The 22,760-nt window shown below is 37.3% G+C and overlaps 1 protein-coding gene and 1 long non-coding RNA gene across 5 annotated transcripts; both read left to right on the plus strand.

Moving 5' to 3' along the window:
* The first annotated feature begins 2,440 nt into the window (after positions 1-2,440).
* On the plus strand, positions 2,441-3,577 carry LOC116124671. Its single transcript, XR_004127240.1, has 3 exons — positions 2,441-2,570; positions 2,671-2,700; positions 3,548-3,577. It is a non-coding gene; the product is annotated as an uncharacterized LOC116124671 (long non-coding RNA).
* Positions 3,578-13,399: 9,822 nt separating this feature from the next.
* On the plus strand, positions 13,400-21,567 carry LOC116124683 (arginine/serine-rich coiled-coil protein 2). Of its 4 annotated transcripts, none has more exons than XM_031410417.1 (7): positions 13,400-13,628; positions 13,942-14,066; positions 14,789-15,682; positions 15,797-15,937; positions 16,954-17,054; positions 20,588-20,656; positions 20,838-21,567. In XM_031410417.1, the coding sequence occupies exons 2-7, from the start codon at positions 13,943-13,945 to the stop codon at positions 21,303-21,305; spliced, it is 1,797 nt and encodes a 598-aa protein (XP_031266277.1). In that variant the 5' UTR covers positions 13,400-13,628; position 13,942; the 3' UTR covers positions 21,306-21,567. The 4 variants fall into 4 exon arrangements, with proteins under 4 accessions (XP_031266277.1, XP_031266278.1, XP_031266279.1 ...); XM_031410418.1 differs by having other exon boundaries at positions 13,401-13,628; positions 16,954-17,045; XM_031410419.1 differs by having other exon boundaries at positions 13,404-13,628; positions 20,875-21,173.
* The last annotated feature ends 1,193 nt before the right edge of the window (positions 21,568-22,760 follow it).

The following is a 22,760-nucleotide window of genomic DNA, read 5'->3' on the forward strand; positions in this document are numbered from 1 at the left end:
TCCTGATGGCAGGTCCATGTCTGTAGTGTGGTTCTTGAACATAACCATGACTTGAGTCCGGGAAAGTTGCAATGTAACATACAAAAGAAAAGTGGAGGTTCTCGTATGAAAAAGAGACAGGAGGCTAAAGAACAGGCAAGAACATTGATCCACCAAGACTCTCATTCTATTAATGGTGAACATTGGAGCATCGGTACTATACCATCAGGTGATCATTTTTGTTTTATGGTTTGTGAAAGTGCACTTTTGCTTTTTCGTTGATTTAAGCAGGATGTTTGTTAAGATAAATGATCAATTTAAGTTGCATTGTAAAATTTTCCAAGGTACATATTTTATCTTCTATCGAGAAGCCTAGAAATCATAGATTATGTGGTGGAGATAATTTAACTTATCAAAAGCAGTTAGCAAATCTAACAAGCATATTTTATATATTTTTCTTGCTTGTTTGTATGTTTTTTGTCCACAGAACATTTTTCTATATTAAGGGTATGCTAAATGTTGGAATCATTTATCATGTTAAATTTCCAAGCTCTTGCTAAAGTCTTCGATCTGTTGTTCAATAAAATGCATTTTTAAGTCTCTTGACTGGTTTTCAAATGGTTATGTCGTAACCTGTTTGTGTTACTTTCTTTTTCCTTTTTTGATTACAACCCTAGGAATTTAAGTGTCATGTATGTAACCTTTCAATAGTTACTGCTGCAGTGCAGGATTCTTTAAGGCATGTCCTTGCAAAGAGGGCTGTAGAGATGGTGAAATCTGGAATGGTGATCGGACTGGGCTCAGGAAGTACCTTATCTCTCGTCATTGAGGAGCTTGGAAAACTAATTAGAGAAGGAAAGATTTGAGCTTCTTAATGATCTTCACATAGTGTCACAGTTTTATCAAATTAGCTGGAGAATTAAAGGCTTGACAGGCCTTTTTTTATTTGTGTGTGTGTTACCACATACCCTACCCCATCCCTCTCTTACTCGAGCACAAATATAAACTGAATTGAAATTTCCCTTAAGGCCTAATTCGTAGACCTATTTCTTTTCTAAATAATAATTGAATTTTTATTTATGCTTTTGAGGTATATGCCACAGCTTTTTTCCTAGGGAACCTCCTTGTAGTTTTCTTATCTTTTGATGGTTTTTCATTGAGGTTCATGTGAAAGTGTGTGGCAATATGTGGTTTGTGATTGAGGAAGGGATTGCGCTAGACCCGATTTTTCATAAAGCTTGCAATGGTCTTGTTCTAGTTTTCTTCTCTTGATAGAAAACCTAACAATTGAACATGAACTTAATCATTTATACGACAAACCTATAAATGTTATGAGAGTGTGTGGAGTAGGAAAGAATTTTAAAATTATAATTATATAGCTCTAGAAAGGGAAAACGAAAAATATCAAACATGTAGAATAAATTTTCATTTTTAGCTTAATAATAGGCTGGATTTCCTAAGTATTCATAAATTGTGAGTTTAGATGATGTAGGACCTGATTCCCCATCACTAGATGCATCAGTGCTCTGTACAATCAGGCATTTTTAATATTGTTAAATATGATTTAGTTGTTTGAGGTTTTGTTTGCCTTCTTAAATTACTTGCAGTTGAAGGATATTGTCGCTGTAGGAGCAAACCATCAGTCTCGTTTTATAGCTAGACAGTTTGGCATGACAACTGTAAGGTTCAGGTTCTTTTGGGGACCATATTTTATTTTATCTATGAAAAATTATTTTGCATTTATTGGGATTATTTTTCATTGCTATGGTGTTGTTAATGCCTTTACTTTAGGTTGATTTGAATGATGCTAACGACATTGACATCGTATTTGACGAGGTAGATGAAGTGGACTTCAATAAAAACTTATTGAAGGTTTTAATTCTTCATGTCTCTTGTCGTGTTTGTCTTTCTGAAATTGAATCCTGACATCTTGCTATACTTAATGTATTTACTATCATCCTTTATTTGGCAGTGCAGGGGAGCTGTTCATACTGTGCAAAAGGTAAGTTGGTAACTGAATGAAAATTTTAATTTGAGAGTATATTTCCTGGTAATACTATTCTAATCAATAAACCAGTTCCGTCATTTGCTTGTTGACGAGAGCCTGCTGTTTGTAGAAAGTTCCTAGCATTTCAAGTTCTATTTGAAGCACTTTGTAACTGCTGATTTTCTCGTTTGTATTTTATAATTCAAGTCTTAGCTGGTCTCTGTTGCTACACTCTGTTCATTTGCATATGCTAGCTGCTGGCACTTCTTCATAGTTTAATATTGTTAAATATGATTTAGTTGTTTGAGGTTTTGTTTGCCTTCTTAAATTATCTTGCAGTTGAAGGATATTGTTACTGTAGGAGCAAACGACCAGTCTCGTTTGATGGCTAGACAGTTTGGCATGAGAACTGTAAGGTTCAGGTTCTTTTGGGGACCATATTTTATTTTATCTATGAAAAAATATTTTGCATTTATTGGGATTATGTTTCATCGCTATGGCATTTTTGATGCCTTTACTTTAGGTTGATTTGAATGACACTAATGACATTCACATCGTATTTGATGAGGTAGATGAAGTGAACTTCAATAAAAACTTATTGAAGGTTTTAATTCTTCATGTCTCTTGTCATGTTTGACTTTCTGAAATTGAATCCTGACCTCTTGATATACTTAATGTATTTACTATCATCCTTTATTTGGCAGTGCAGGGGAGCTGTTCATACTGTGCAAAAGGTAAGTAACTGAATGAAAATTTTCATTTGATAGTATATTTTCTTTGTAATACTATTCTAATCAATAAACCAGTTCCGTCATTTGCCTGATGACGAGGGCCTGCTGTTTGTAGAAAGTTCCCAGCATTTCAAGTTCTATTTGAAGCACTTTGTAACTGCTGATTTTCTCATTTGTATTTGATAATCCAAGTTTTAACTGGTCTGTGCTGCTGCACTCTGTTCATTCGCATATGCTAGCGGCTGGCAGTTCTTCTTAGTTCACAGAATATGTATTGCCCCTTTCTTTTTCTTGATCAGGTCATTTTCCCAATGGCATTGCTTTCAAGCTAGATTCTTTAACTCTTGTCAAGTATAAAATATAAGTTTGAGACGCTAGAACTGTTGAATACATAATATACCATCTCATCTGCTAAGTTAGTTAATAATTTAAATTCTTTAAGAAGCTCAAGAAGCAACCTAATCTTTCACTTGGTCTTACTGTTATCATTAATGTTGCTAAACTGCATGAATTGCATAACAATGATGCTAATTATATAATTCGATAAGTTCATAGTTTGCAGTTTGGGTATTTGATGAATATTTCGGTCAAACTGCTCTATTATGTTACAGAAAGAAGAAATGCGCAATTAGATGTTAAAATAAAAAATGTGTTCCTGATGAAGTCCTAAGGTGCATAAGTTAGAGAGCTAGGATACAATTTTGCTATTGGTAAGGATTTTGTGAGCTTATGCTTAGGGGCTACTTCTTGCTATGTGGCATCGGAATTTGCACTGAATTAATGAAAAATAATCAATTGAATATTTCAATTTAATTCTACTGTGCTAAGTGTTCTGTTATTAAAAACACAGGTGGTTTATTCCATGGCAAAGGCGTGTATGTGTTGCGAACCTACCCAGATTTCTCAATCACTCACACATACAATAGCTCATAACCGAAACAAACAACAACTTATAGCAACCTCTAGAGTTCCAGACTAACATAAGAGAAGTATTTCATTGATAATTCTGTTTACACCACTCTAGACCATCTCTCAAATAAGAACTACTGGGTTTAATTAACTACACTGAAAATAAGAGAAACCAAGCTAGAACGTAATAGAAACTGATATGCTGGACTTCGAGGGCCAGCTATCTCCCCTTTTCCTCACTTCTTTCTCGATGCCTATTTCCCTTTCTGCTGCTCCTTTTATTCATTTCTTCTACTAACAGAATTTACCCTTCTTCCAGTAATCTTTCGCCACCTGTCCCACTACCTTCAATTCACACTTTAGTTGCTTGTTTTAATATTATTGATCCCCTGGTGCTCCTTCCCACGCTTCTTATACACCCGCACTTCGCGTGTTTGTATCAATACCTCCCGAAGAGAGCCACCTTGTCCTCAAGGTGAATGAAGAAATTGCAAATTCAGGTGTCATATTCCTCCAAGTGTTCTCATGGTGGGGTAACCCTTGTCCACTTACAAGAACCTCCCTGTCCCCATTGATTACCTGCGGAGCTTGAGCACTTCCTCTGGATGACCACTAAGACCAAATCCTCATTCAGTGAATCCGAAGAGGCTGAATATGTGGTGATGGAAAATTGACCTTTTTGAGTTGAGACACATGAATACATTATGGATACGGGCAGTTTCTGGTAGGTCTAACCTGTAAACGGCTGAACCAATTTTCTCAAGGACTTGGTAGGGGCCATAAACCTGGGACTTAGCTTTTCATTTACTGCGGCAAGCTAGAGATTTCAGACGGTGGCTGTAGCTTCAGGTAGGCAGATTCACCCACTTCAAACTGGACATCCCTTCTCTTTGCATTGGCAGAAGTTGTCATGCGGTTTTGAGCTTTGTGCAGTTCTCCTTAGCTCAAGTAAAATGCTGTTGCGGTCTCATTTGTTGATTAACTTCATCCACCGAGAGTTTGGTCTGTGTATTTCAGCAATGCTGGAGGATCTCGTCCATATAATGCTTTAAAAGGCTCATGCCCGTGGAGCTACTATAGGTAGTGTTGAACCAGAATTCTGCCCCAGGAATCCAGTGAGGCCACTGCCGAGGCTGATTCCTACAAAACAGCGGAGATAAGTTTCTAAACACCTATTAACAACCTCCGTTTGCCCATCCGTTTGCGATGAAAGCCGAGCTCATATGAAGTTTAGTTCCAGCCTGCTTGAACAATTCCCCCCAAATGGCTCAAAACACCCAATCGCGATCCGACACATTCGTTCTGGAAACCCATGAAGCTTAACTATATCTTTAATGAGGCTGCTGCCACTTCCTTTGCTGTAAAAGGGTGTTTTGAGTGGTGAGAAATGACTGTATTTAGTGAGTCTTTCGACCACACACAGGATAGTATCCACATTGTGCACTTTTGGAGTCCCACTATAAGTCCATAGAAATGTTCTTCCAACCTGAACGGGAATAGGGAGAGGCTGTAACAATCCGACTGGCCGCAGTGCTTCATATTTTCTGTTGACACACCTGCAGGAGTTCACAACTTCTGGTATCCCTCTTCATTCCATCCCAATAAAACACATTCATCAGCCTTTTGTAAGTTCTGAAAAATCCAGAGTGACCTCAATCGGGGATGATGGATTCATGCAAAAGTTTTTGAATATGGGGGCCTTGTTTCGGAACAACTAACCTGTTATGATACATAACGTCTACCCATTAGCTTGAAGAGGATGGCAATGAGGGTCGACCACAAGTTGCTGGGTGAGCTAACGCAACTTGTCATCTTTTTGTGGTCTCTTCCAATTCCCCAACCCTCCGAAAAAACCCATTGAGATGGCTTTAATTTCCACACTCTTTGGCCGCCTGGAAAGGCATCAGCAGCTTTGTTCTCTGGCCCGGGCTGATACTGTATTTCAAACTGTAACCCGAGCAGTTTTAACACCCCATTTCTGTTGGTCTTCATTTAGCAACCTCTGTTCAGTAAGGAAATGGAGGCTTTTCTGATCTTCTGATAAGGAAGCGTCGGCCTAACAAATAATGTCCCACTTCTGTACTGCTAATACAATAGCCATCAATCTCTTTCATAAACTGATTTGAGTTTCGAATTGGCTGACAGTCCTTTACTAAGAAATGCAAGAGGCCTACCTTCCTGCATTAGACAGCTCCCAACCCACATCCTGTGCGTCCGTTTCATAACAACTGTTTAGAAAAATCCGCATGCGTAGCCCTGGTACACTGGTCAGGGCAGATTTTAGAGCTTCAAATGCGGCCTGCGGTTGCTCACCCCACAAAGCTCCTTTTTCAACAGGTTAGTCAAGGGAAGTGCGATTTTACCGTACCCTTTGACAAACCGTCTGTAGTATCCGGTCGTCCAAGGAACCCTCTGAGTGTTTTAATATCTTTGGACGGGGCCAGTCGACGATACTCTCAATTTTAGAGGGATCCACAGCCATCCGTTTGCTGAAATAACTGGCCCAAATTTCTAATTGGGTTGCCCGAAGAACATTTTTTTTGGTTGGCCACTAATTGGTGTTCCTGTAGCTTCTGAAATGTGAGACTGAGGTGCGCATGTGTTCCTTCCATTGACTGGCTGTACACAAGAATATCATCAAAAAAACCAGAATAAATTTCCGAAGATAAGACCTGAATACCTCGTTCATCAAAGCTTGAAATGTATGGGCGTTGGTCAATCCGAAAGGCATAACAGAATTCGTAATGCCCTTCATGAGTGCGAAAAGCCATCTTGTGCGTGTCTTCAGAGCGCACTCTGATTTGATGGTAACCAGACTTTAAGTCCACTTGGAAAATACCTCAGCTCCCCCAAGTTCATCGAACAGTTCATCATGGCTGGAATGGGAAATCGGTCGGAATGGTCACTTATTGAGTGCCCTATAGTCTACACAAAATCTCCAACACCCTCTTTTTTCTTAACCAACAACACTGGACTGGAAAAGGACTAATAGAGCTTAATAAGTCCTGAGGCTAACATCTCCCCAATGATTTTCTCAATTTCGTTTTCTCTGGTAAAACGGATATCTATAAGGCCTAAGTTTGGGGGTTGGGCATCTGGCAGTAACCTATTGCATGTCTTGGGGTCTGCTAGAGGGTAATCTGGTAGAGGCTCAAATACGGATCTGAAAGTTTCTAACACTGGAAACAGCTATACTACTGACATTGATCTCTTCGTCTGACTGTTTTGCAGCTGCCCAAATTCAACCATGTAACCATTTCCCTCATTTCTCAACGTTGATCATGGCTTTCAAGGAAACTTGTTTTGCTAAGTGCAGGATCCCCTACAATTGTCACCGTTTCCTTACCTATTTAAATTTCATCACCTGCTGCTCCTCCAATTCATTGTGGTTTCCCCTAATGTTTCAAGCCAAGCCATGCCTAACACTACATCTGCACTACTCATTTCAAAGGGAAAAAAATCTTGAGTTATTTGTACCCTCTGGACTCCCAAACTACTGCTTTACACTCCCCTCACATCGGACTTTATATCCATCACCAACTCTCACTCCAAACGCCTGTGTTCTTTCTACAGCAATACCCAGCTTCTCACAACTCTCGGCTAATGAAATTGTGGGAAGCCCCACTGTCAATCAAGATAATAACCTCCTGACCCATAATACTGCCCTTCAACTTCATCGTTTTTGGGCCATTGATTCCCACAACCGAGCTAAGGGAAAGTTCAACATTACCTTGGGTTTGTTCTGTCGTCGTTCCTTCACTGGTTTCCATGTCCCCTGGATCCATTCTTCTTCTTCCTCATCCACGAGGATTACTTGAAATTGCTTCTCACCACACTTATGGCCAAAGAAATACTTCCCATCACACTTGAAACACAACCCTTTTTCTCTTTTCCTCTGTATTTCGGCCTCCGTCATCTTTCAAAAGGGAAATTCCCGTCGCGGTGGATGGTTTCTGTCGAAGTACTGAAGTTTGTAGAAGTGTATTCGCGAGAGAGGAATTCATGGATAAACCCACGACAGTACCTTCTGCGTTTCTTCGCCCAGGATTTGAGAAATTGGAGAATGAATTTGAGGAAGAATTTGAAAGGAGTTCGATTTTAGGGACATTCAAATTTGGGGCTTTAATTGAATCTCCGGGTCGGTGGTGGATATCGGTTAAAACTCTTGGATCCCAAATGGTTTGACCCGACATTTAATCCTGGCCCATCCATTCCACTATTGGCTCTTGCTGGACCTGTCTTCAGTTCTTCTAAAGCCCAGTTACGTTCCTCTACTCTGTGGGCTCTTTCTATTGTTTGGAAAGAGAAATGGCTGGATCAACCTCAGCTCAGCCCAATTTCTGCCTTTAACCCATTCAGAAACGCAGCGTTCAGGATCTCTTCCTTCTCTTCCACCAACAAAGCAGCTACAGCTTCGAATCTTCTTCTGTAATCAGCGACTGTACTGTTTTGCTTTAGGGCCATTAGAGTTTCATAGGTTCCTCTCTTGAGATCCGCTGAATCTCTGAATTAAAGCAAGTTTAATGATGGCCACGGGTTACAGGTGCTCTGACTTCCATCCACTGATACCAGTTAATGGCTTCCCCTTCCATGCACACTGCCGCCGCTGTTAATTTTCCATCATCAGGAATTCCATTCAGAGAAAAATACCTTTCAATTCTAAAGATCCACCGTAGGACTTCACCCATGAAATGGGTAATTCCGTTTTCTTCTCCTCCAACTCACTTGACTCTGTCCCAAACTCCCTGATCCACTTACTCTGTTTTGATTCTCCCTTTCCTGATTTCTCACGTTTCTAGATGAATTTTGTTCCTCACGCCCCACTTCTTCTTATCCTTTCTCCTCATCCAACTCTGTATCTCTACCATGCATTCACGAATTGTCCCTATCCACGCCCAATTTCGTTACCTCTCGTTCACATTTTCAGCCTAGATTCCTTCTTGTTGTTACCATAACCCCCGCACACCTGCTCTGATACCAATTTGTTGCGAACCTACCCAGATTTCTCATCACTCACACATCAATAGCTCATAACCGAAACAAACAACAATTTATAGCAACCTCTAGAGTTCCAGACTAACATAAGAGAAGTATTTCATTGATAATTCTGTTTACACCACTCTAACCATCTCTCAAATAAGAACTACTGGGTTTAATTAACTCACTTGAAAATAAGAGAAACCAAGCTAGAACGTAATAGAAACTGATTGCTGGACTTCGAGGGCCAGCTACCTCCCCTTTTCCTCACTTCTTTCTCGATGCCTATTTCCTTTCTTCTGTCTCCTTTTATTCATTTCTTCTACTAACAGAATTTACCCTTCTTCTAGTAATCTTTCGCCACTGTCCCACACCTTCAATTCACACTTTAGTTGCTTGTTTTAATATTATTGATCCCCTGGTGCTCCTTCCCACGCTTCTTATACACCCGCCTTCGCGTGTTGTATCGTATGATATTGGCTGAAGATACAAAGGTTGTTCATCGTCTTGGTAGCAGCATTCCAGTTGCGGCTCAGTCCGTATTCCTTATTGCCAATCAATAATTTCTGCTTGCTTTTGTTACTGAGTTCTCCATGGTGTCTATTGCTATCACCTTTGACATTTTAGTAGTACATGTACTACATTTTTTACCTTCCATTTAATAATGACTCATAAGTTATTGCGAGTACTTAGCCCCTCAAAACAACATTGTACCATATCTGGTATGAATAGCTTGCATGTAGAAATAAGGAGAATTAGGTATTATCTTTCAAGTTCACGGTTAAAGAATGGTACTATAATTTGAACCAATCCTCTCTTCAGTACATTCTGGAAGTATTTACTGGAGACCTCTTTCCATATTTATTCTTTTAGAAGCATAGAGAGCACAAATTCAATTGCACAATAATACAAGAGAGTCATTGTGGACTGAAAAAATCAACGAGAAGTATAATCATTTGCATCACTTTGAGGAGAAAAACTTATTGGGATTCTCACACCACATCATCATGTTGTTGTAGTGGGACTGTCCAATAAAATATTGCCAAGTGTCGATACTTGGCATAAAATTTTTAAACGTTAAACTTAATAGATTTCAAGAACTTTCCTATGTTTTAGGCATTAGCCGCTAAACAAAAATCTTAAATCGATTCTCTGCCTGTGTTGCAGTTCTCCATTCAGCTTGCCATCTTCCAGCAGCCTGAATTCCTAATGTTTTATCCTTCACTTTTTTCTTGTTCAAGCTTGAAATTCAAACCTTTAAATTTTATTTTCCTTTAGTCACTGGTAGGTCACAGATAGAGAAATCGCCAATAGGCACCGATAGCAATAGTGTACCTGTGCACTAAGAAACTTGATAGCTGCAGTTTCTGCAAATTTTACTCATCCAATGAAGACTACAGTACAAGAGATCGCCTTTCATCTCTAATCTGAAACAGGTTTAGTATTCAATTAAAGTAAATAGATCCAAAGACCTCAATTATACAGGCTGGAAAATCCAAATAAAGTGATGCTTGGAAAAAGTGTTTTAGTCATGACATTTATTCTCTGTTATGGCAGAATTACTAAGGAATGGAAGAACACATACAAATCAAATCTTTATGTTCCTATATAGAAACAAAATAATCGTTTAGCAGCTCCCATTTTTTTGGTTAGAAAACACTTAGGAGTTGTGGATGCCCGATCGCTTGATGACAACAGCAACTTTGAGGAGAATGGTGGCTTTAGGCAGATACAGCATGATAGAGATGAAAGAGGAAAGTAGTGATGGTTCAAAATTTTCTTTTAGCTGCTAAAAGCCTAAACATAGAGAACTGTTTAGTGATTTAATAGTAGGTTTAAATTTATTTTTTTTATAATAACTGAGGTATCTAGGCACAATTTCCAACTGAGCCCGCCTAATTCTCAGGCCACGGATACCCAACAAGCCCAATGGACCAAGATAATTGCACAATTGTGGTAGTGTCTCTCCTGAGACTTGAACACAAGACTCTTGGATATAGTTACCTCTAGTGGTTAAAATGCTTGTCATCCGCCACAAGGGAGGTTAGGGATAATTTTTTTTTTTTATTGCCTATTTTATTGGACAGTCCCACCACATAAGCATAATGATGTGGTGAACTGTCTCATGTAAATTTTTCTCCATTTTGTGTTCCAATGGTGATTTCTGTGGATATGATACTATCGTTTTCAGAATGCTGACTAATGACATTTCAGGTTGAATTTCTCTCATTGTTTTGTCACCTGTTTTGAGGAGGCATGTTGCTCTTGTGGAGGTTATTGTTGAAATCACTGATTGAATTTCATATAAAGTGATGCATTCTTAATTATGTTTTAAAAGTATGCGATTGTTTCTCTTTTATTAATATATCGTGGTTTTTCTAGGACTATCCTTTAATCCCTCAATGTATTGGGGACAAATTGTAGTGACAAGATTTTCCTTTCTAATTTCCTGTGTTGTTATAGCCATGGAGTTCATTTCAGCACTTGACGTGAAATGAATGTTAACAGAGAATATTAGCCCTTTATCTAGGTGTTCCCCAAGGTTATTTACCTAAAATGGCATTTCCTGTAATGTTGTTTCAGTTCCTGAAATTTGATCTGCTGTGATGAAGGATGGTCCTGTGATCACAGATCTTGGTAATGTGGTGGTAGATGTGTGGTAGTTGCTTTTTAATCGTCTTTCTCTTCTCTAAGGAAAATTAGGTGCAGAACTTAAGAATGACTCACAGATTTGTTTGAATTGTGGAGCTAGATCTCCTATCCCCTTTGTGACTCTTCTTCTTTCGTCATCTTCTTGAATGAGGACTGTTTTCTCACTACTTGAAACTCCCGGCTCTTCCCCTCCCACACACTCACACACCTCCACTCAGCTCAAATTTCTTTCCCTTGGACATAAATAACATAGCATACTTTACACTATGTATGTTCTCATGTGTTTGATTTTCCCTCGTATTATTTTAGTGGAAATAGGTTTTCGAAAGGTTCTTGTAGTTTCAATCCTTATGACTGTATAACTCAACTGCTCATATTTTTTTATCAGCTTTCCAAACGGGATACAGAACCCTTTTAAGCTTGAAAGAATTTAAACATGATACCTGGAGTGGTTGATAATGGTAAGAAAAGGACTTGAAACTTGAGCCTTCTATTATTTTCTTGGAGCATGCCATTTCTAGTATTCAGCCTATTTTCATTTTCTAGACATACATCACTGCTACCCATATATCATAACTTTTTAGCCCAAGCTTTAATTATTCTATGTATGGATTTTTTCATGACATGATACAGGGTGACAAATTCTTGGACCATCGTATTTTCTATATATATCCACCTGATAGGAAAAAAAAAAAAAGAAAAAAAAAAAAGGAAGAGTTATTCCAGAAAGTTTCTAATATCATCAGTCCTTTTTACTGTTTCTTTCACCATAAAACTCGATGCAATTCTAATTTTGTCTCTGGGTGAAACGTTACTTATTATGCCCAATTATGGTGCAGGTATTGTTACTGGGGTTGCAACAGTTGTGCTGGTTGCCGCGGTTAAAGATGGATGTAATGTGAAAGTAATGGATTTGGAAGAGTTTATTGAACTTGTAAAAGGCCGGAGAGATGCTAATTCTACCACATAACAGCAGTGCTCTACTTTTGCTGTAATTATCTGTTTATGTAGCTGAGAAAGAAAAGAGGGGATTCTTGTATTATATGAAAGGCTCAATAGGGTAGATTGGCTACAAATTTTTGTGGTTTAGTGTGTTAATTACAATATCTTCACCCTTATGTAATTAATTATTCCTTATTTTAAGCTATGAGTAATAATAGTTTTACAAAGTCAATCTATTGTATCATTAGCAATCAACCATCACCATTATCATTTACATTCTTGTGATAAATTAAATATCAATTGAGATTGAAAAGAGTAAAGGACTTTTACAACCCAAACAATGACTTAATAACACTTTTTCACCCACATACTTTTAAAATATTATTTTACTACTCAAATTTATATTCTGTTTTTTATTTCGACATCGTTACGATTTCACACCATCACTATTCTTTTATTTGATTATTACTCACTAAAACCCTTTTAACTTTACATCTGCCAACTCTGTCAATTGTCGGCAATTGAGTGATTAGGATTTGCATAACTACCCCTCCCTAATTAAATTCTGATCAATCTTAACCACCAAAATCCAGTTTTCTACCACTAAAAGACTCATCGACCTCCCTCTTCAAAAACCCTAACAGTTTGGACCGACGACAGAATATAAATTTGGGTAATAAAATAGTATTTTAAAAGTCAATGGATAAAAAAATGTCGTTAAATTTGTGTGATAAAAAGTAGTTAACTCAATTGAAAAATATGAGAGAATGAAAGATGTATAATTGAGAGGTGGGCAAGGGCCCTCTCAAATTGGGACCAGTCCGTCTTGGGCTATGAGATTTCTTAAGGCCCAGATGGGTCTTATTTATTTATTTTTATATTTTTTGTAAAATTATTTATAACCCCCATATTTAGTGTCAATTTTTAAATAGGAGGTTTTAGATATTTTACGAAGGTTTAATGAAATGGGGAGAGGGTTTGGGCTCGGGCTTTGGAGGAGGAACCGGCTTGGGCCTGGCCCAATCCCTCCTACCCTTGGGTCTGGTTTGGTCCTAAGACCGGGTTTTTGGGCCGAGTCCTTTGGGCCAGGCCTAATTCCCACCTCTATGTACTATTAAGGATAAAATTTTGAGAAAGATTTTGAAAAAATATCTACTGCAATAAAGGGGTATTATGGAACAAACAAAATATAAAAAAGTAGCAATGGTAATGGAGATATTTATTCCCCAGTTTTGTTATATTCTTATTAAAAAGCAAATGAACACTCAACACGTAGAGAATCCACAGTGTGTTTGAGCTTCTCCGATTTCAACTCCCACCTCTTTGTAGCTTAATTTTAAAGCCCTAAATCAAATTCAAACAAACCCTAAACCTAAATATCATCAACCCATCAATTTTACTCACTAAATGAACCAATTTTTCTTCAATTGAGCCCCATATACCTTTTTCAGGTTCTTTTTAATTCATTTTCTCACACTACTTTTATTACAATCTCATCAATATTACGTTATCAAGTGTTCTTATTACAGTAGGCTTTTTTTTTTTTTTTTTTTTAAACCCCATTTTCGCCATTTATTTTTTGTACAAATTTGAATAATAAAGGAACCCAAAGGCACAATGGTTTAAGGGTTTCTGTTTTTGCATCTAAATGTTGTTGTTATTTAGTTAGGGTTTGTCGTTTAGCGTCTCTGGGTGTGTTTTTTATTATTTGCTATTAAGTTGTGATGCTTTAATATGTTTATTATCCTTCTGGGGTTTTTACAGGATGCAATCTTCTTCACCTCCAGATGCTGCGAATGCAAAAGGAGCATTTCGCAAGCCCTTAAATGATGCGGGTTGTAGGAAATATCGGCGTCGTTCTCCAGTTAACAGGTCGTCTTCGTCTGATGGTTAGTTTTCCATGGTCTTTGATCTACTACAATTTGAGTTTATGTCAGTATCCTGCGAGCATGTTAACAAGTAATTTATTATTAATGTAGAACAGTTTCTTGACCCAAAAAATTCCGCATGTGGCTGAGTGCACTTTCGAGTACATAACTTGGTCATGTTTTTGCTTTTACTTAGACAATGTGCGGGTGGGAGAATTGCAGAAGGTAGCATGATGTTATTTTTAGTTGGAGTGGGAAGAAAAAAACTGTTACCAAGTTTAGCTGACCATGGGCCTATTCTGTGGGCATGGTTGTAGAATTACCCAGTGCTAGGTTCTCGTATATTTCGTTATCTGCTGGAGTTGAGATGGATTTTGTGTTGTGAATTTAAATGGGATTCTTGTTTTCAACATTTAATAGTGAAAATAAAGGAATAACATAAGTCTTTGGTGTTTGTCACTTGTATTTTGGATATAAAAACTCAATACAGATTGCTGCAATCACACAGCTTTGGATTGATATATTACTTTTCATTAAGGTTATCTTGGAGTGCAATTATTGCTGAAATAATAGTGTCTTTGGCTTGGTCTTTGCTGGTGATGCTATGGGTTGAAAATGAGAATTGTTTATGAACTGATATTCTGACAATATATCCAGGATCACAAAGCAGTTTGAAGCTTGTTTTGTTGTCAGTATTCTCGTTGGTTATTTTGTGTGTAAGTATCATGTTTCTTTGTATATAGGGAGTCCTAAACATGACCGGAGCTCTAGCCCAGTCTTTTCAAGGGAAGATCCTGCAAAAGCCTCTGAACATCGACAAAGGAGGAGGGATGGCGAGAGGGAATTAGACAGGGATTCTGGTCTAAGCCAGTATGGTAGAGGTAGTGGTTCATATAGACATTCTGATCGCCAATCCTCCAGGAGTTCCCATGGTTACTCTAGGCATAATGATTATGGCAGACATGACAAGCATGCAAATGACGAAGAGAGAAATTATCAGAGGTTATCCTCACGTTCTGGTTGGGAGTCAAGAACTAGTACTCATTCTGATTATCCAAGACAAGAAAGTGATCTTAGTAGGTCTAAAGACTATTTGAGTAGTGCTGACATATCTATTCGTGACAGAAATGATGTTACTGGGCATAGAAGCAAGGATAAGGAGAAAGAATCATCATACTTAGAGCGTCAGAAATATAAAGATAAGGATTCCTCATCTGACAGAACTGGATCTGCTAGGAGACAGACTAGCTTAAATTCTGAAGAGACAGATAAAGATTGGCATAAGCGGGATAGGGATGGCAGAGATGAAAGAAGAGATTATCGGAGGAGTTCGGGAGACTATAGAAATGATCGTGCAGTCACCCATGAAGAATCGAGGGGTCATCGAAACGATTCATCTTCTGGAAGGAACCATGGTGGGCATCGCTTAAAAGAAGTGTGTAAGAGTGACTCGAAGGAACTGGATGGCCAAAAGCTTGCCAAAGGGGAGAAGAGAAAATATGATGATCAGGAAACAAACAGGGACAAGGACATGTACTATAGAGAAAAAGCTAATTTTGCAAGTGAAAATCAAGAAACTCTGACCAAAAAAACAAAGTTTTCGAACTGGGATAAAGGCGCTGATTTTGTGAAAGATGGTAATCATTTTGTTTATGCATTACTAATTATCTCTACCTGTCTTTCTATTGTTTGATGTGCATTTGATCATTATCTTGTTGTATGATTAATTGTAAAGTCATCTACAACTGTAGCTGCCGAAAAGATGTCTTCAAATTCAAAGCAAGCTCAGGGAACTGGTGGTAATGTGGCTCTTTCTCAGGCTGATGACGGTGACTCTGTCACAAATGGTCTAGATGCTGCAAAAGTTGCCGCAATGAAAGCTGCTGAATTAGGTATGAAATGCCTGTATATAGTTACCATCTCCATATGAAATTATTAGTGTTATATACTATTGAAAAATGCTTTACATGATATCTTAGTTTTACGATATCATTGGCTTGTGAATTAGAATCTCATGTCTTTCTTTTGTTAGTTAGGGAAATGGAGGGCAATTAGTATTTTACTCTAGGTCATTAATTCTTGATCTGGCTTCTTTTTCTCTAACTGCTCGGATAGGTGCTGCTCCGCAATTTATTCATTTTTATTTGGTAATTGGTAATATGATCATTTTGTTAGTAATATCCCATTGTTGTTGGTATGAAATGGACAAGGTGTCATTTCTTCCTTCCTAAGGCATGGAAGAACAGTTTCATTGAGTTATTTAATTCTAGTGTTCTGACTGTGTTTTTGTGTTTCCAAGTCCAAATGAATTCTTGGTCATGAAACTTAGTTTAGTTTTAAACTTGCAAAGCATGTTGGGATACTTTTGGGCTTTCTTGCTTATTACTTCTGACTTGCTTTTTCACACCTTAGCAAGTCAATATACTACTTGGGCCAGTAGATTATTGCTAGACAATTGCTGGCCAGCCTGTCCTAAATCAACTACCAAGGATGTTATCCTTACTCAATATTTGTATATTTGCTGAATATTATTGTTTTACTTTTGGGTTTTCTTGCTTATTATTTCTAATTATCGTATGCCATTGAATGCTTGGGAAAGAAATGAAAAGGTTATGAGTAATATTACACTTAACAAAATAAATATTCTAACTTTTTATCCTAAGTAATGTGGCACCTGGTTTGTCGACGACATATAAATGGTATGATGATGTGGTAAGTAATATAAGTATGCCAAATAAACTCTCACATCAGTAGGGATACTAAATTTGTAAGTGCAGCATTACTTAAAGGTTAAATCTTAAATCGATGCCCTTGTCTCCCTATATGTAGTTCCCATTAACTTAATGAATTCATATCACTGATACTCCATGACATTGTTCTCAGTTGGATTTTTTTTTTTTTCATACAGTTAATAAGAACCTTGTTGGGGGTGGTTACATGTCCACTGATCAAAAGAAGAAGCTATTGTGGGGAAACAAAAAGAGTACAACCACAGAAGAGGTATTTCCAGTATGTTCCCTTACCTACATATGTGGCTTGTTGGATCCTTTGTGCTATCTCCTATGAATCTCTTTGTTTTCCTTTTTAACCCCATTTTCGCCATTTATTTTTTGTACAAATTTGAATAATAAAGGAACCCAAAGGCACAATGGTTTAAGGGTTTCTGTTTTTGCATCTAATTGTTGTTGTTATTTAGTTAGGGTTTGTCGTTTAGGGTCTCTGGGTGTGTTTTTGATTATTTGCTATTAAGTTGTGATGCTTTAATATGTTTATTATCCTTCTGGGGTTTTTACAGGATGCAATCTTCTTCACGTCCAGATGCTGCGGACGCAAAAGGAGCATTTCGCAAGCCCTTAAATGATGCGGGTTGTAGGAAATATCGGCGTCGTTCTCCAGTTAACAGGTCGTCTTCGTCTGATGGTTAGTTTTCCATGGTCTTTGATCTACTACAATTTGAGTTTATGTCAGTATCCTGCGAGCATGTTAACAAGTAATTTATTATTAATGTAGAACAGTTTCTTGACCCAAAAAATTCCGCATGTGGCTGAGTGCACTTTCGAGTACATAACTTGGTCATGTTTTTGCTTTTACTTAGACAATGTGCGGGTGGGAGAATTGCAGAAGGTAGCATGATGTTATTTTTAGTTGGAGTGGGAAGAAAAAAACTGTTACCAAGTTTAGCTGACCATGGGCCTATTCTGTGGGCATGGTTGTAGAATTACCCAGTGCTAGGTTCTCGTATATTTCGTTATCTGCTGGAGTTGAGATGGATTTTGTGTTGTGAATTTAAATGGGATTCTTGTTTTCAACATTTAATAGTGAAAATAAAGGAATAACATAAGTCTTTGGTGTTTGTCACTTGTATTTTGGATATAAAAACTCAATACAGATTGCTGCAATCACACAGCTTTGGATTGATATATTACTTTTCATTAAGGTTATCTTGGAGTGCAATTATTGCTGAAATAATAGTGTCTTTGGCTTGGTCTTTGCTGGTGATGCTATGGGTTGAAAATGAGAATTGTTTATGAACTGATATTCTGACAATATATCCAGGATCACAAAGCAGTTTGAAGCTTGTTTTGTTGTCAGTATTCTCGTTGGTTATTTTGTGTGTAAGTATCATGTTTCTTTGTATATAGGGAGTCCTAAACATGACCGGAGCTCTAGCCCAGTCTTTTCAAGGGAAGATCCTGCAAAAGCCTCTGAACATCGACAAAGGAGGAGGGATGGCGAGAGGGAATTAGACAGGGATTCTGGTCTAAGCCAGTATGGTAGAGGTAGTGGTTCATATAGACATTCTGATCGCCAATCCTCCAGGAGTTCCCATGGTTACTCTAGGCATAATGATTATGGCAGACATGACAAGCATGCAAATGACGAAGAGAGAAATTATCAGAGGTTATCCTCACGTTCTGGTTGGGAGTCAAGAACTAGTACTCATTCTGATTATCCAAGACAAGAAAGTGATCTTAGTAGGTCTAAAGACTATTTGAGTAGTGCTGACATATCTATTCGTGACAGAAATGATGTTACTGGGCATAGAAGCAAGGATAAGGAGAAAGAATCATCATACTTAGAGCGTCAGAAATATAAAGATAAGGATTCCTCATCTGACAGAACTGGATCTGCTAGGAGACAGACTAGCTTAAATTCTGAAGAGACAGATAAAGATTGGCATAAGCGGGATAGGGATGGCAGAGATGAAAGAAGAGATTATCGGAGGAGTTCGGGAGACTATAGAAATGATCGTGCAGTCACCCATGAAGAATCGAGGGGTCATCGAAACGATTCATCTTCTGGAAGGAACCATGGTGGGCATCGCTTAAAAGAAGTGTGTAAGAGTGACTCGAAGGAACTGGATGGCCAAAAGCTTGCCAAAGGGGAGAAGAGAAAATATGATGATCAGGAAACAAACAGGGACAAGGACATGTACTATAGAGAAAAAGCTAATTTTGCAAGTGAAAATCAAGAAACTCTGACCAAAAAAACAAAGTTTTCGAACTGGGATAAAGGCGCTGATTTTGTGAAAGATGGTAATCATTTTGTTTATGCATTACTAATTATCTCTACCTGTCTTTCTATTGTTTGATGTGCATTTGATCATTATCTTGTTGTATGATTAATTGTAAAGTCATCTACAACTGTAGCTGCCGAAAAGATGTCTTCAAATTCAAAGCAAGCTCAGGGAACTGGTGGTAATGTGGCTCTTTCTCAGGCTGATGACGGTGACTCTGTCACAAATGGTCTAGATGCTGCAAAAGTTGCCGCAATGAAAGCTGCTGAATTAGGTATGAAATGCCTGTATATAGTTACCATCTCCATATGAAATTATTAGTGTTATATACTATTGAAAAATGCTTTACATGATATCTTAGTTTTACGATATCATTGGCTTGTGAATTAGAATCTCATGTCTTTCTTTTGTTAGTTAGGGAAATGGAGGGCAATTAGTATTTTACTCTAGGTCATTAATTCTTGATCTGGCTTCTTTTTCTCTAACTGCTCGGATAGGTGCTGCTCCGCAATTTATTCATTTTTATTTGGTAATTGGTAATATGATCATTTTGTTAGTAATATCCCATTGTTGTTGGTATGAAATGGACAAGGTGTCATTTCTTCCTTCCTAAGGCATGGAAGAACAGTTTCATTGAGTTATTTAATTCTAGTGTTCTGACTGTGTTTTTGTGTTTCCAAGTCCAAATGAATTCTTGGTCATGAAACTTAGTTTAGTTTTAAACTTGCAAAGCATGTTGGGATACTTTTGGGCTTTCTTGCTTATTACTTCTGACTTGCTTTTTCACACCTTAGCAAGTCAATATACTACTTGGGCCAGTAGATTATTGCTAGACAATTGCTGGCCAGCCTGTCCTAAATCAACTACCAAGGATGTTATCCTTACTCAATATTTGTATATTTGCTGAATATTATTGTTTTACTTTTGGGTTTTCTTGCTTATTATTTCTAATTATCGTATGCCATTGAATGCTTGGGAAAGAAATGAAAAGGTTATGAGTAATATTGCACTTAACAAAATAAATATTCTAACTTTTTATCCTAAGTAATGTGGCACCTGGTTTGTCGACAACATATAAATGGTATGATGATGTGGTAAGTAATATAAGTATGCCAAATAAACTCTCACATCAGTAGGGATACTAAATTTGTAAGTGCAGCATTACTTAAAGGTTAAATCTTAAATCGATGCCCTTGTCTCCCTATATGTAGTTCCCATTAACTTAATGAATTCATATCACTGATACTCCATGACATTGTTCTCAGTTGGATCTTTTTTTTTTCATACAGTTAATAAGAACCTTGTTGGGGGTGGTTACATGTCCACTGATCAAAAGAAGAAGCTATTGTGGGGAAACAAAAAGAGTACAACCACAGAAGAGGTATTTCCAGTATGTTCCCTTACCTACATATGTGGCTTGTTGGATCCTTTGTGCTATCTCCTATGAATCTCTTTCTTTTCCTTTTTCTTTTCTTTTTATGTGTCCACATTTTCTTATTAAAGTACCTGGTAACAATTTTTGCAGTCTGTTCATCGCTGGGACACTGCATTGTTTGGTGATCGTGATCGACAAGAGAAGTTCAACAAACTCATGGTAAATATCTTTTTCCGACTGCTATATATGCCAACTGCAAATCAATGTCTCTGTCTTTCTGTATAGGCTTGCTTTCAATATGTTTTGTCTGCTCTGATAACATCGAAACAGAACCTATTGTTGCATGTTCCTGTATGACTAGTCTCAGTTAGAGTTTATTCACCTACTAACACCGTTTTAGAGTCTGAGGTTGCCTTGGTACATATGGCCAATTGTAGGGTGTGAAGGGCGAAGTGAAGGTAGAGCACAAACCCAACAATCAAGATGGCAGCGGTCCCCTCCAAGCGGACAAGCAGAGGGAACTACAGCTGGATTTGGAGAAGCAGTACACAGCTGGACTTCGACGGAGAGATGGACGCACTGTTGGATTGGGTCTTTAAGCATCAATCCGGGACTGTTTTCTCTCTCCATCATAATTTATGACATTTTGTTGTACTCGTGTTCAAGAATCTTAGCTCTTGTGTTTTTACACCGACAGCTTGTTACGGAACTTGGTTTCTGCTATTGGGCATTTCAGATCTTGGAAAATGAAAATTGTCACTTGAACATTGTTGCCTTTAAATCTCAAAATGGGTTCGCTTTTCATGTTTGTTGTTTGGAAGTTATTATCATCTCTATCTCGCTTTCTACGTCACAGTTTCAGATTTGAAGTCACTGCAACTGTCTCTTGTTTCTTTATAAAAGAATTGAGGCATCTAGCGTCACCATCTCTCAATTGAAAACAGAAAAAAGTTTTGTGCAATGGCCTTAGCGATGTGTGTAGTTTGATGATGAAATAGAATGATTTACAGGGATGTAGAGGTTATAATTTATGCGTTTATGAGTGAGTGTGAATCACATCAGTCTGTTATCAGAAATAAAATTTCAGAATGAAGCTGAAATTGACATGGAGGTTAAATTAATAAACAGAGGGACAAGGGCAACGACAATAATGTAGGCTACCAACTTTGTGGAATTCACACTGAAGGCAATTGATGATGATATTCTTGGTGGGCTACTTAATTAAGCTTGTTGCAACAAAAATGAATCAATATTTCAGATTTCCTTGTGACTCAATTGAACAAGGTCTTGCTTTATTAATTTTTCTCTTTTTATTGTTGTTATTATATTCGTATAATGCATTTTAAAAGTAATTTTCTCTTCTATCATCATCTTTTCATTGTTTGAGATTGTTTTGTTCCCATAAGAAAAAAAAAAAAAACTTCATTGTTTTTAACTCTTTATATATATATATATATATAGTTCAATTAAACACAATAAAACAAAACATTTTAACAATTTGATAGTATAAGAAATAATTTCCCAAATTCTCTTGTATTAACCAATAGTACAAGATCCAATAATGTAACATAAACAATATCAAATAGAACAATTATAACCTTAAAAAGTGCAAGGTTTCATGTTACTTATATAAGAAAATAAAGTAAAAAAATCTTATCCATTGGCTTGTTCAATATGGTCATAGAGCAAAAAGTAGAGAGACCCCCACAAAGCTTTGTTAATAAAAGGGCAAGACCCCACTTGAACCCTGTTAGGCCTCCCATACTTAAATTCTAGTCTCCTATCATTCTAGCACAAAATGAAGAAGCCATTTTTTAATTTGCTAAGTGGACCACTTAACCTCTTTATTTAATTTTCATATCTTTTATCTTTATATTATAGCCAACCTATTCTCTTTCTCTTCTCTTGTTTCTTGATGAATGATGGCAAGAGGTGGGAAAGTGCCATTTGAATTGCTTTGAGAATCAATTACGTTATGTGGGTTGAAGCATATTTTCTTTCTAAGTGCACCAAAGATTTGGAGAATAATATCATCACAACTTTTTAGCTACTCCATTATTAATCCTAATTCAATGCCTCAACATTATTGAAAACATATAGCTAATTACTCAATGGATATTGTTTGTTTTGTTTTTAAGTTTATATATTTAAATGATTAGATTCTAAAATCTTTTATACAATCCTAAGAGATCAAACCAACTAAATTAATTAGTATCTACTAATTGCTAAGGAATATTCTTATTCTTATTCTTATTATTTTTTTGGGTTAATTTCATCTGTCTCACTAAATAAAGTTAAGTTTGAAACGCTCAAGTAATTTTCG

Source organism: Pistacia vera, unplaced genomic scaffold (assembly GCF_008641045.1).
Source record: "Pistacia vera cultivar Batoury unplaced genomic scaffold, PisVer_v2 Contig155, whole genome shotgun sequence".
Taxonomy (NCBI): domain Eukaryota; kingdom Viridiplantae; phylum Streptophyta; class Magnoliopsida; order Sapindales; family Anacardiaceae; genus Pistacia; species Pistacia vera.

What these genes read in the sequence shown, in the direction of transcription:
- LOC116124683 (XM_031410417.1), top strand. Translation starts at nt 13,943, where the DNA reads ATGCAATCTTCTTCACCTCCAGATGCTGCGAATGCAAAAGGAGCATTT. An exon ending in CAGGTCGTCTTCGTCTGATG is followed by an intron (nt 14,067 to 14,788) that starts GTTAGTTTTCCA and finishes CTTTGTATATAG; the next exon opens with GGAGTCCTAAACATGACCGG. An exon ending in AGAAGTTCAACAAACTCATG is followed by an intron (nt 20,657 to 20,837) that starts GTAAATATCTTT and finishes ACACCGTTTTAG; the next exon opens with AGTCTGAGGTTGCCTTGGTA.